Source organism: Abramis brama (assembly GCF_963993115.1).
Source record: "Abramis brama genome assembly, chromosome: 21".
In the NCBI taxonomy this organism is placed as follows: domain Eukaryota; kingdom Metazoa; phylum Chordata; class Actinopteri; order Cypriniformes; family Leuciscidae; genus Abramis; species Abramis brama.
In genome coordinates, this window is record NC_139983.1 from 24,265,467 (window position 1) to 24,280,663 (window position 15,197).

Consider the following 15,197-nt stretch of genomic DNA (forward strand, 5'->3'; position numbering starts at 1 on the left):
ATATTCTGAGTGATTATGTGTAATAAATTAATTATCAATATAATCATCAAGATCTATTGGTGAATCCCAACTTCCCAAGTCATTGCTTTTTACTTTTGATATAAATGCTTCTAGAAGGACTTTGACCATTTTTTGTTTCCCTTTACGAGAGGTAAATTCAAAAGGTCAGTATGTTGGACTGCCACCAATTTCCATTAAAGAAAAAAAATCATGATATCCTCATTAATTCCAGAAGATGCTCACATTTATAGGGACAGTGCATTATGACACCCTCAATATTCCCTCACTGTCCTGTACTGGAAAATAAACCTTTTTTTAAGCATAAAATGTTGTTGAAAGTACAAAACACACAAGTTAAATAGCAGCAATTGTAATTAAGATACTGGTCAGCACGTATTTACAAAAAAGCCCATCTGTGAGACTACAGTTAGTTTTGACAATAATTTGGCTTAATTGTTTATTTACATTTAATATCAGAGTCCATGTTTTAAGGATAATAGCAGTCCCTGTCTTAGTTCCCTACTCATTCCTTTAAGGGGTATTGTGCAACACTACATAAAGTAGTTAGTTAGATCAAAAACAAGCAAGCGATTTGTAAAAAAAAAAAAAAAAGACAACTCTGTTCAAAAGCCAAGATAACACAACCTGTGTGAAATTAACTAAACAGCAAAAGCAACGGACAGAATGATGAGAAATAAGTAAATATATGTGAATATTGCCACAGGTCTAACTGGCAGTTTGATTTTTTAACATGGCTTAAAGCTTCTGCAGTACACATTAATGTATGTGATAGTTTTTAAAAAGGGTGTGAAGATTCACGTCATTCATATTATCCTGTGTACACTAGGCTTCAAAAGTTTGGAGTCAGTAAGATTTTGTAATATTTTTGAAAGGAGACTCTTATGCTCACAAAGGCTATATTATTGAATACAGTAAAAACAGTAAAAAAATATATATATTTTGTGTTTTATTTGTAATTTATAAAGCTGAGTTTTGAGCATCATTACTCTAGTCATCAGATTCACATGATCCTTCAGAATTCATTCTAATATACTGATTTGCTGAAAACAGTTGTACCATTTAATATTTTTGTGAAAACTGTGATACATTTTCTTTCAGGTTTCTTTAATGAATAGAAAGTTGAATTACATTACAAATGTCTTTACTGATGCTTTTAATCAATTTAATGCGTCCTTGCTGAATATAAGTATTAATTCTGAAATAATTTTATTGATGCCAAACTTATGAACAGTAGTGTGTCATTTGTCACTATATTACTTGCGCCCTTTCCCATGGTATTAAAAGTGGTGTATGAAAATTTGGCCACGTAATTGTCCGTAATGTTTTTTTTTTAATCATGTCACAGTTTTGTTCATGTCAAATTTTTAAGCTGTTAAAACCCTTTTCTTTTAGGATTTTTAATGATGAAACACTAATGCCCAGTGGCTCCAACAATTTAAATAATTTTTTGTACTTTTTTTTGCAAAATAATTATAGGGTATGAAGAAAAAAAGTCACTAACTTTGTTTATAATTTCCGCTGCCTTTCCTGTTGTTATTATTGCTTCTACAAAATCTAAAAGCACTGATGTTGCACTTGCCTGAATGTTCTTTTCTGGGAAATGCAATTTTATTCTAAATCTGTCCTGCAATGTCACTAGGACTTAGACAAAGCATGTCAAAGACGATGGAATGTTGACGGCACAGAGTTGACGCAGAACTGGAAGAATCTCTTACTGAGCATGAGGCTGGCACATGTGAGAACGACACCCGTAACTACTGTGGACGCGATCACCGCCAGGATAAATATCAGGGATGGGGGTCCTTCTGCCAAGGATCCCAATGGAACAACTGGAGGATGACATCATGAGGGACGAATTAGAAATATTTCAAAACAAATGCATATATAAACATACTTTTGAGAGCGAATAGACACAGGCTGTTTAGGTACCTATGCAGGTGACGTTGTCTGATGCAAGAACCTCGTCGCTGTCACACAGGCAGAGGATGACTCTGGTCTCTTCATCACGCTTACAGCTCTGGGTCTGACAGTGGCTACAATTCTGATACACCTCGATCTCAGCTTCCCCATGACTCTCCATAGCTAGAAAACATGAAAACACATCAATACTGCACAGTAGCTGTGCAAAACCTCAGTGCTTCTGTCTAGGGAGTTTTTTTTTTCTTTTTATCTGTATATAACTGCTTTGAGCTAAATCAAAATTCTGTGGTAAAACAAGCAAGATAACTATTAAAGTAATATGTTACCCTGGACCACAAAACCAGTCACATGGGTCCATTTTTTAAATTGAGATTTATACATTACATGAATATAATACTTTATAATAGAATGAACAAAAAATATCACATTATAAACTAATAATTAGTGAATTAACTAGCAACTAGTTGCCTTTTTTAAATTTTTGAAAGTGCCCCTATTATCCTTTTTCAGATATTACCTTTAATGTAGTGTGCAATATAGCTGTTTGTGAATGTAAAAGGTCTGCAAAGATTCAAAGATCAAAGTGCATAAACAGAGTTATTTTCTCCCAAAAGAAAGAATCGATTGTGAACTGCCTGAAACGAGCCATCAGTAATTCCATCTTACTTCCTGCTTGAACCTATGTTTGTAACAAATATGCATAATGCCAGCCTATGGTCTTCATTAGCTGCCCCCGAACAAAGACGTCATCAGCTGAATTTGATTTCACTCTTTATAAAATGTTCATGAATCAACGTCTTTGTTGATCCTGGAACAAACCAATCAGATCTGAGGGACAAGCTTACAGTTTATGTCAAGTTAATGCTTACAACAAAGGTTAGGTGTTTCCACATCAGTGTTATTATTATTATTTCACTCTGATTTTATGGATATGTTGTATAGAAAATGAAAGTGCTTTGTGACCTTGGATGCATGTAAATCTGTTGTGGGAGACCTCGCAACCCAAATTAGGAACCTCCAAAAAACGCATAATGGGGGCGGTTTAATATATTTGTATTTACTAATATTTTAAGCACTCAATAAATGAAAGTTATTATGAAGTATTGACAAAAATCTGTGCTTGGCCTCACAAGCAATAGTCAGTCTAAATTCTAGCCCTTTACTCCAAACACACTCGCAGTAATAAACAGTGGCGCCAACTTTAATAAGTCACATAAGGTCTTCTATTATCTACCACGAGTTACATTTTCTCAATTTCACGTTTATTACTGAATCAGTGTGTGTGTGTGTGGGGGGGGGGGGGGGGTGCTGGTTAACACTACATTATGGGGAAAATGTCCCCACAAAGATGGCAATATCCGAAATCCTTGTGGACATGTTTTAGACCCCATGAGGAAAACAGCTTATAAATCATACTAAGTGATGTTATTTGAAAATGTAAAAAAGTTTTCTGTGATGGGTAGGTTTAGGGGTAGGGTTAGTGTAAGGGGATAGAATATACAGTTTGTACAGTATAAAAATCATAATGGAAAGTCCCCATAAAAAATGAAAACACACAACGTGTGTGTGTGTGTGTGTGTGTGTGTGTTGCCTGTTTTCTCAATACAGCCAATTTCTATGAGAAAGCAAGTTAGCAGAGTTAGTAGTGTACACAAATGTAGTTCTCAAAATCTGCAAGATTCTGTGACTGTTTCTAGACTTTTGTAATAAAAAAACACATTTTATTAAAAACTGAGGGTATGTAAACTTTTGAAAAGGGACTTTTTTATTACCATTTTTTAAGACGCTATCAATTTTATTTAAGATGTTATCTTGCTCTTAAAACTGCTAAATGTCTTACAGATGTAAGGGGTATGTAAACTATGCACAACTGTACACCATTATAGACAGTCTATAGATTAAGGCCTGACCTGCCAGCGGTTGTAGAAATATCTTTCCCATGGGGTGAACAAAAGAGACACCATCTTGTCCATCTGCTGTGATGACATCAATAAGGTGAGCATCACCACCTGGGCAAAAGTGACAAAGATAAATATTCAGTCATTACATCAGCTAATCCACTTCCTCAAAAAAAACACAAAGACTTTTGGATTTTATTGGGCTGCAAATGCCTTTTTACAATTGCTGTACAATAATCTTCTTTTTAAAAGAAACATCTGCCTCATAAACCAAGTACTTTAGTGATAACTCACAACAGATCTTTGTTTTACAGTATGTTTCAAAAGACAAAAAAGCCTCAGTGATGATTCTGTAACTTTATAGAACATCTGAGCTACAGTAGGATCTAAACATTTTCTACATTTTCTAGAAGATACTGCTTTTGCATAGTGTAATATAAGGGTCAGAGTTTAAAATAAGTAAATAAAATACTATAATACAATATCAAGCAATGTGTATCGTATAATATATGTATATGTGTGTCATAACAGGTATATTTGTGGCAATAGCCAACAATACATTGTATGGGTCAAAATTATTGATTTTTCTTTTATGCCAAAAATCATTAGGATATTAAGTAAAGATCATGTTCCATGAAGATATTTTGTAAATTTCCTATCGTAAATATATAAAACATTTATTTTGGTGAGTGAATGCAGCACAATCACGAACATACATGGACAACTTTAAAGGCATTTTCTCAATGTTTTGATTTTTATGCACCCTCAGATTCCAGATTTTAAAATAGTTATTATCATAATATTCCTTTTATCATATCATATCAAATATTGTCCTATCATAACAAACCTAATGTCAATGGAAAGCTTATTTATTCAGCTTTCAGATGATGTACACATCTCAATTTCAGAAAATTGACCCATGTGACAGGTTTTGTCATATAATACAATTTTATCATTTTTAAAATGATACACACTACCATTCACACTTGGGTTCGGTAAGATTTTTTTAGGACAATTTTATTTAGCAAGGATGCATTAAACTGGTCAAAAGTGACATAACAGTCTTGAAGCACATCATTTTGTGTTTGTATGGTAGTGACTGTGACATATGTGCAAGTGTTTTTAATCTAACATTTACCTCTGTATCCTCCACCACCCCCTCCAGCGGTGCAAGCGCCCCCTCCTCCCCCAAACCCCCCAAATGTAGCCCATTTCAGCACTGACAGAGCCTCAGGACAGGATGAGCCTCCTTGACCACCTTCAACAAGAGCTTTCCCTCCCCAAGGGAGAGAGGATGAGTCACTCCATCCACCTCCTCCACCTGAATACACACACACACACACACACACAATATTGAACTGCTTTTTTATTCAGTGCTAAGCATGTTAGTTAAAAGATGTTCCACAGACAAGTTTGCAAATACTGTTATTCTTTGTCTGCTCTTCTACTTTTTGTGCAAATTTGTCTATGAAGTTAGAGCCAAGAACTGCTTTCATATGACAATTCTGCATTACAAAAGCCTCTTCCAGATGTCAATCCCACAAAACATCCGTCATAATTTATAGGATTGTCAAAAGATAATGTGATCCTGGTGGCTAAACTGAAACAGCACCATCATATTGATGAGGAAAAAACTGGTTGGTAGCTAATGGAATTAAAGAGCCAATAAAACATTCACAAATGTGGGATTAGCTGGAAATTGCTGGAATAATACTTTCCCTTCATCCAAATCTAAACCGCAGAGTAATTGTTAGCATTCAAAGAAAGCAATTTTAATATCAAATCACAGTAAAGAAGCAGTGACTGAGAGAAGACTCACCCTAATGCTGAACATATGGACACAAATATTGGGACACACCTCTCAATTATTGAATTCATGTGTTTTGATCAGACCCTATTTCCACAGGTGTAAAAAGTCAAGAACCTAGTCATGCAGTCTGCATTTACAAACATTTGTGCTCAGTTAATTCAAGCGTGGTACTGTGACAGGATGCCACCTTGGCAATAAGTCAGTTCATGAAATTTCATCCCTGCTACATATTCCACGGTCAACTGTAAGTGGTATTATTGGAAAGTGGAAGCATTTAGGAACAGCAGCAACACAAAGGTGGAAGACCAGGTCTGCTAATTCCATAGCTGAGAGTTCCAAACCTCCACTGGCATTAATATCAGCACAAAAATGACAGGAGCTTCATGAAATGGGTGCAGTGCAGCAGTTGCATGCAAGACTCACATAACCAAGTTCTGAAGCAGTGGAAACAAGTTCTGTGGAGTGACAATCATGCTTCTCTGTTTGGCAGTCTGATGGGTGAGTCTGGTTTTGGCTGATGCCAAATTTAATGGGTTTGGTGTGGAAGAACTTGATTGGCCCACACAAAGCCCTTACCTCAACCCTATCTAACACTTTGAAGTGGAACGGCGATTGCGATCCAGGCCTTCTCGTCCAACATTAGTGTCTGCTCTACTGGATGAATGGGCAAAAATTCCCATAGAAACACTCCACAATCTTGTGGAAAGCCTTCCCAGAAGAGTGGAAGCTGTTATAGAGGGTATGCATTGACGTCACTTTCCCGCCAGAACATATTGACATGACATTGCCACGAAATATGTTTCCTGACATTTACACTACTGGTCAAAAGTTTCAGATCGGTAAGATTTTTTACGTTTTTAAAAGAAGTCTCTTCTGCTCACCAAGGCTGCATTTATTTGATAAAAAAAAAAAAATTATATTGTGAAATATTATGACAATTTAAATGGACTGTTTTCTATTTTAATATATTTAAAAATGTAATTTATTCCTCTGATGAAAGCTGAATTTTCAGCATCATTACTCCAGTCTCTTCAGTATCACATGATCCTTCAGAAATCATTCCAATATGCTGATTTTATGCTCAAAAAACATTCATTATTATTTTCAATGTTAAAAACAGTTGTGTACAATTTTTTTTCAGAATTCTTTGATGAATAGAAAGTTCACTCAGTGGGCGTAACCGCAATCACTCTGGCCGACAGTGACATCACACGCATACCCTCTATACCAACACTGTCTCACGACCAATTCGTACGAATTCGATTTGTCTAAACCCCAGTGACGGTTAGGTTTAGGGGCGGGGTCAGGTGTAGGTCATTCGTACGAATTCATTTCATGAGTTGGGCAACTCATAAAATATGTACGATTTAGCAAAAATCGTACAAATTCGTACGAGTGAGGTCGTATGAATTTGTACGAATTTAGCCCCCTCATAAAATTCGTACGAATTGCTGTGAGATCGGGCTGTCTATACTGTAGCTGCATAGGGGGACCAACTCCATATTAATGTCTACAGTATGTATTTAAAATGCAATGTCATAACAGTCCCTGTTGGTGTAATGGTCGGGTGTCCCAATACATTTGTCCATATATAAATATATGATAGCAGAATGAGGTAATTTCCAAAATCTTTTTTTCATTCAAGAAATACTGCAGTGAGCTGTGCTCATACTGTACCTGCTGCTCCAGATTTGCCATTGACACCAGAGGCGGAGGTGTCATTCTCATATTGTTCCAGGAAAATCTGGTCCAGGCTGCTTTCAGGGTCCTCCAGGTAGGCCTTTCCTCCCCCTCCTGCTGCAATCAGTAAAGGCACTAGTTCCCCGTTCTCCATCTGCCCCGGGCATTCCAAAAACAACATCAGAGTTACTTTTCATCCAAGTAAAAAACAAAAGCCAGTCAGGCCCTCATTTACATCTGTGTTTCAATTCAGATGACTCCAAATTATTTCAGGATGTCTCAAATATGCTTGTCTAGACAGGCACTATCAGACGACGACTGCTGTCCACATGGCTCCCCTTAAGGGTACTCACAAAGCTGTGATTGATGTTTTTAAAGATGTGTTTGAGACAAGAAAATTGAAAGAAAAGAAAGATCTTACCCGATATATGTATGTGGCTCCCCCACCACCACCACCGCCCCCCGCCCACTTCAAGGCCGAACCATCACTGTCAAAACCATCTTCAATCACAGAAGATTCGCCCAGACAGATTTTATGGGTCAGGGGGTTCCTCTGTACATACGAGAAGACAACACTGAAATGTACAGTAGACAGAGAGCTATACATAAATGCTTTGTAAATAACCAAGTTTCACTCACTCCTGGACAGGCATCTTCTCCTTGGTGACCAATTAGGATATAGAGGATGTCCCCTTTCTCCAGTGGGAAGATAGCTGAGATGATGACACCATGTGAGCGCTTGTTATGGTTCTTTGCTCCTTTGCCTCCTGCGGCTCCATAGGCTGAAATCCTGGAGAATGAGGATGTTTCCTTAGAATTCCCAAAGCACTGAACTAACAGAGGACACACCTGCTATATCGAATTACTAATACCCATAAAGAGAAGCAGAAAGTATTTAAAACATACATTTGAAAACAGATGAACTATGGTCTAATTATACTGTATGTATATGGGAATGATATGTATTGGGGCTGCATGATATTGAAAAAAAAATTACATTGTAATATTTTGTTTTTCTGTGATATAAAAACAATTTCACCAGATGATTTGAATGGCTCTATTTGAAAAGAATGAATCATTCTAGAGTAATTGGGATGATTTTATAGGGGAGTGAATCTGCATAGAAAATAATAAACAAATTAAAAGCATATATATATATATATAATGATATATATATTTTGGGCCCACTTATGATTTAATAGCCTAATATACTACTGGTATATTAATAGTATATTTTCAAACTCAAGAATGATGATCCCCTTGCGAGGGATATATATATATATATATATATATATATATATATCCCTCGCAAGGGGATCATCATTCTTGAGTTTGAAAATATACTATTAATATACCAGTAGTATATTAGGCTATTAAATCATAAGTGGGCCCAAAATCATCACCATTATCCCTGTGAATATAAACACTATCATTTTAATAACATTCAACTTAAGCTGAGCTAATCCTGAAATGTAAAAGCAAAGACTTTCATTCCCTCACACCACTAAGGTAGATAAAACTTCCTGTCTGGAGGCAAATATAATATTTTGTTATTAAAACCAGTCAGTGCTTAGGGCACCAAAACAAAAGGATACAATAAAAAATAATTCAGTTTACGAATGAGGGATAGCCGGAACTGGATCTCTAAATTTCAGTCTGGCACCCTGAATGCAATAGTATCACAATATAGTGTCGTCCAAGTTCATCTGATAGTTATCTGCTATATTTTCCTGTCTCCTGCATCTCCTCTCCTGCATGCCCTTCTTTCGCAGACAGTTTTGGAGTTGTTTTTAATGAGCTCCCATGACTAGCCTCTATAATCACTGTAAATCAGTTCAAAGGCTTGACTACACAGGGGCCAGATTAAGTGGAGTACAGGAAGAGATTTATCTGTGCCTACAGCCAGTGAGTCATGTCTCTCTCTGACTTTACAAAAATAAGTGAATGAGACAGAGGGGAAAAAAATAGATGAATACAGGAAGACAGTAAGAAACTGTTCACACCTGATATTAACATCTGCTTAAATTCGATTGGATTTTGAGGGGAGAATCTCTTTTTCAAGACCACATAGATCATGTTTAAATGAGCACTTGAAAAAACAGTTTAAATGAGCGCCACACAAATTTTCACATAAATATTTGAATGTTGTGCATTTTGGATGTTGGTCGCTAGCATATGATGATCACCACCAGACTTTGATCAAACAGCTTCTCCAGAAAGACCATGCATGTAGTACCTGTACAATAGCTGTTTTTGAACCCAAGATGAATCTAAACCACAATGATTTCCAGCTTCTAAACTTACTTGTACATGTTGGTAGCTGGGACCTTCCACATCTGAACCCCTTTGAAAAAGCCCTCCTTCCCCACCACCACGCTGACGTTGGTGTTACGGTAAGCGCTGTCACATTGTGCTTGAGTCGGCCCTAGCGGTCCGCTTGCTCCACAGGAAGTAAACCACCATGTTATAAGGGATGCCTCTGAAAATAAAAGACACTGCTTTCTTTTTTCATGCTTTTGAAAAGAAATTACTTTTAATCAGCAAGGGGGTATTAAATGGATCAAAAGTGACAGTAAAGACATTTAAAATGTTACAAAAGATTCAAATAAATGCAGTTATTTTGAATATTCTATTCAACAAAGAATCCTGAAAAACTAAATCTATAAAATATTAGGCAGCACAACGGTTTTCAACATTGATGATAATAATAAATGTTTCTTGAGCACCAAATCAGCATATTATAATGATTTTTAAAGGATCTTGTGACACTGAAGACTGGAGTAATGATGCTGAATATTTAGCTTTGCCATCATAGCAGGAATAAATTACATTTTAACATTTCTTATAATAGAAAACTGTACCTGATGCTGAGGGTTCTGGGAGAGGGCTGAAGGAGTCTAAATTATGCAGTAGTCCTTGTCCAAGAAGCAGTTCGTTTAGTTCTTTTAAACCAGAGGAGAACGAAGAACAAAGAGAGGAAGAAAAATGAAAGTGTGAGATGTTAGAATCAATTCTTGTGAAATCTTTTATTATTTTATTTTTTTAAATTTTTGCCATTTTTATTTTTTGTTGACAAGACCAGCGATGTATTGGTGTCACGAACGGTAGCTGAAATAAACGCATGAAGAATGGAGTACAACCAACTAACAGTCTTTAATAATAATTCCAAAGGTTAACATGCAGGAGACGTAAGGGATAATGTAGAGCGAGGCGGTTGTTATAGCGAATACAACCCCGACAGGCTGATCAGGACTTGAATCAGCCTGAAGGGGTTGTATTCGCTATAACAACCGCCTCGCTCTACATTATCCCGCTTATTACATGGCTACCTACCAAATATATCAATAATTTGACACAAAATATTGATTTAAAAAGGAGTTTATTGATTTAAAAACGATTGTATTGCTTCCGCTAAAGAAAATAGTCTGTTCTGTCTCTACGGTTAGAATCCTGCGTCCATAGCAACGCTCTGTTTTTCATGGCAACGGTGTGTTATCAAGAAATAACAGATTGCATTCTACATTGGAATTCAACCAAGCCATGTAATAAAGTGTAATATCAACAACTATGTAAACTGAAATGAGACTGGACAATGGAACACAGGAAACTGAGGGCTTAAATATACTGAAATGAACTAAAACAGAACAAGTGTTAACTAATTAAGAACAGAACACAGAGAAAATTAAACCAAAACAGGCTACAAGTGACAATTGGTTGCTGGTTTCCACAATAGTCACCATCATTACTAGCTTATCCAGCAAGACTTCCTTGGTCAACCATCTCCACTTGGACAATAATGCTAATTGTTGATCAGCATGGCTATGCTAGTCTATCAGTAAGACAGACACTAAACCAGCACAAGCAGGAATGTCCATGCTGGTCCAGGAATGGACATTCCTGCTCGCCCAAATGATATAATGTGGGGATGAGAGGGGATCCGAAAATATCAGAAACCAGATTCATATGTTTATTACCTATAAGAGTACCACAGCATGTGTAGCAACAACTAAGCCACAGCGCTTGCATTTTACTATTTATATGATTAGTCTTTCTCCTATATTTCAGAATAACTAAAAGTAAAAAGAATATACAGTACAAGTTAAAAAGAGAATTCAAGACCTCCAAAGTCTATGTCAATGGCTTTAATTGGGTTAGTTATGGTGGAGAATGAAGGTGATGAGTGAACACAGACCGTGACAGTGACAACATGACAAAGAACAGGAAGAGGAGGACTAAATAGAAAGCTAAAGAGGATATTTAATGAGCAGATGGCTCAGGAATTTCTCCAAATCACAGATTATGGGAAACAACGTTAACAAGGATAGTAAATCTTGAATTTCACATGTCTTAAACGTACATTAACAGGCCCATCAATTCCTGCGGTCAACCGTGGCACCGCAACAATCCTGATTCTGAGGATTTATAAAGTACTCAGAATAGCAGAACGTCTTTTGTTGCCATTTTTACAACATTTGCAGATTGCGGAATACGAAAGCAAATAGGGAGGTCGTCTTATCGATTCTCCCATCCTTCAAAACCAATCAAGCAGAATCTACATCAACCGCGTTATGAGACCATCTCCCACTGCGAACTGGAGACAGCGGTTAGACATCATGTGTGCACATCGCCTCTTAAATTCTCCATCTGTCTTACTAACTAAATTTTTGAACACGCCTTATATTTGAATGGTTGGACGCAATTATGAGTTTAATACTGTAGTGTGGTCAATAAACTTGTGCGCTATGGATGGACATATGGACCATTATTCTGCAAGAAATGAGTGTCTGTGTGCGCATACTGTACATGTGTGAAGCAGAAAGTTTACCTGTGTCAAAACATGCTGCACTTAATGAAATGTCATCAAGCGCAATGTCAGCCTTAGATCCAGAAGTCCAGAAAGCCTGCACTTTAAGATGGAAGCTGTGCTCAAAACAAATGAAAAACATTTTAGAATAAGAGCAAAGGCCAAATCAGTGTTGTTAATGTAAATAGTCTACGTTAAAATTAAACAAAATAGCTGGAGTAAAGCTCAACTCCTAATTTACATCACTCTAAGCAGGGCAAGACTTGGTTTGGGTAACATGCCTCCTAATTTGACTTTGTATCTAAGGCAGCACCAAATTTCATCTCTGGTTAAAAGCTCATTCATTTTAACATTTTTATCTGAACAACATTGATAAAATCAGAACAGTTTGGAGGTTAACTGAGTTAATTTTTGTCATGACATAATAGTGATGTGTGACTTTATATTATGTTGGACATTTATTAATTGAGTTAATGCGGGATTTGTAGGGCCCACAAGTAAAGGCCAAAGTATACTTCACTTTTTACGCGTACTCGAGGGTCAGCATTCAGTGCGCGTGGCGTGAATTTCATCTTCAGAAGTGCCACCTTGTGGATAAACTAATTACTGCAACAAAAAAAATGAAATGCGCTTCTGGACCTGCGCGTAAAATGTGCATTTGTGCCCGCCATGTTAGCGGACAGATCGGATTTTTTTTACAAACATTTTTTTAAAATTGAGAAATAACAAATTTACGTACAAAATAGGCATTGAACAAACAATATTAACAATTTACAATTCTCAAAGGGCAGACATAGTTGCAAAATACAATAAGTAACAGATTGGCGGACAGATTGGATATTCCCGTCAAGGCGAGTCGCACGTCATTGAAAAAGTGACGGTGGCGAATGACGTCAACTCAGGTGGACACCAATTGCAATCACTCTTTCAATGGTGCAATGGAGGACGAAGGCTCAACCCAATGTTTTGCTGACCTTTGAATGTGGTGCAGAAAGCAAAAGATTGAATTATCATTTCATCTGCATCCATTGCAAATCGCGCCATTTTCACTTCCTTTTCGTCCTAAGCTTTTCCATGTCAGTACGTCTAGTTTGGGATGTTTAGACAAGTGTATAGTGTAGATATCAGATATGAGTAACTCTAAAAGAAGATGTAAGCTAGACGTAAAAAAAAAAAAAAAAGAAAAAAAGCCTGGATATAGTCAACAAATCGGAATTGGGCATCAATACCTGCAGTGTACATGCAGCCTTTGGCAGGGATTCTGTTAATTGATTTGTGAGGGATTCCCAAACTTTTTTGTCAGCTTTGACCCAAATATTTAATTGAAGTACCACCTTAAATTAAGTTCATATTTTAATGCCATTTCTTTGACGCCAGTTTATGGTCACATGATATGCAGGTACACCACCTAATCTTTATAAGGCACAACAAATTTAATCTTTTTTAGGTTTTATCAACTCACAAACTCCCTTCAGCTCCCTCACTAATGCCCAGGGGTTCGCAAATCACAGTCAAAATGCATATTTAAATAGAATACTTGATCTTGAAATCCCTTTTTTTGACAAATCTTGGGTAGTTAAAAAAAAAAAAAAAGTTTAGATTAATGATTCTGTTAATCATATGACAAGCCCTGGGTGTTTTCTTTTCTTTTATCCAAGAACAGGGACAAGATGGTCCCTGTTTACCCATTCATCTATTCATCTCACCTATTTAAGATCTTTGTAATCGGCAGAATGATCTCTTGCCAAGCGTCCTTCCATTGTCCGGTTCTCTTCCACATAAGCGTAGGTGCTGAGATTGCCTTCTCCTCCACTGACAGGAGCACCGTTCCATTGAAGTCCCCATACAAGTACAGAGAGAACTGCAACTGCACAGAAAACTTCAGCAGCTGAGCATCTGCTACAAGACCAGATGTCTCAGAATAATATCTTATTCATGGAAAATCAAGTGTAAAATTGAAACTTTGGCTCAATGTAAGATTACTCTGTGTAAGCTATTTGTAGACATTCTGTACAGATGTGTCCCTGTTTTCATGGACAATTAACTTGAAATCTGCCAAAAAAGCAAAGTCTCAGAAACCAAATATTATGGCACAGTAAAAACCATTTTATGTGGATAGCCAAACATAAACTACCATTCAAAAATTTGCGGTCAGTAAGATTTTTTTTTTTAAATAATACTTTTATTCAGCAAGGATGCATTCAATTGATGTGACAGAAAAAACATTTATAATGTTACAAAAGATTTCAAATTCAAATAAATGCTGTTCTTTTAAACTTTCAATTCATCAAAGAATCTTGAAAGATTGTATCATGGTTTCCACAAAAGCACAACAAGAAAGGTGTCTTCAAATCACCATATCTAAATGAATTCTGAAGGACCATGTGACACTGAAGACTGGAGTAATGGCTGCTGAAAATGATAAATTAAGTACATTTTCAAATATATTCAAATAGAAAACAGTTATTTTAAATTGTAATAACATTTCACATTATTACCATTTTCACTGTATCAAATAAATGCAGCCTTGGTGAGCAAAACAGACCTTTTTAAAAATCGTATGACCCCAAACTTTTGAAAGGTGGTGTAGGTCTAAATCATTAGAACATAAGGCAAGTCTTGTCTCAATTGTGAATTTGAGATCATTGATATAAAATCATGAATATTTATTAGTTGTAGTTCACTCACACAGCATTAATATTACTCACAAACCTTTGATTGTCAGCTTGAACTTACCTGACAGTCCTGATTGGTTATAGTTGAAGGGAGAGCTGGGCTTTGAACCAACGCCTCATTTTCATCACCATCACCTCTGACCTTTAAGAAAAGGAAGTGCCCTGAGGCGAGAAAGGATCAGTACTCTATTGAGTGCTCAGATATGGTGTGCTACAGCTTGCAAAACAAAAGCTTAATATGCAGGGCTGAAAAACCTCTCCAAAATGGGCTTTTAAACACAGTGCTGACAATCTTATAGAAAGGTAGAGTTTCTCATGCAAATGTTTTTCTTAAAGGGTGCATTTCAGTTTAACAAGTTGGAATACAACTACCCAGCCATAAACTGGAC

At 36.6% G+C, this 15,197-nt stretch overlaps 1 protein-coding gene across 1 annotated transcript in view; it reads right to left on the minus strand.

Moving 5' to 3' along the window:
• ltk (leukocyte receptor tyrosine kinase) overlaps positions 1–15,197 on the minus strand; it is a 53,637-nt gene that overhangs the window by 12,023 nt on the left and 26,417 nt on the right. Inside the window, exons 8-19 of the mRNA XM_084097030.1 lie at positions 14,870–14,970; positions 13,840–14,000; positions 12,155–12,249; positions 10,191–10,271; positions 9,634–9,808; positions 7,969–8,119; positions 7,751–7,882; positions 7,327–7,483; positions 4,978–5,160; positions 3,852–3,950; positions 1,951–2,103; positions 1,737–1,850 (exon numbers count right to left, since the gene is read on the minus strand). Coding sequence (XP_083953156.1) covers positions 1,737–1,850; positions 1,951–2,103; positions 3,852–3,950; positions 4,978–5,160; positions 7,327–7,483; positions 7,751–7,882; positions 7,969–8,119; positions 9,634–9,808; positions 10,191–10,271; positions 12,155–12,249; positions 13,840–14,000; positions 14,870–14,970 — 1,602 coding nt within the window. The remainder of the gene's footprint in view (positions 1–1,736; positions 1,851–1,950; positions 2,104–3,851; positions 3,951–4,977; positions 5,161–7,326; positions 7,484–7,750; positions 7,883–7,968; positions 8,120–9,633; positions 9,809–10,190; positions 10,272–12,154; positions 12,250–13,839; positions 14,001–14,869; positions 14,971–15,197) is intronic.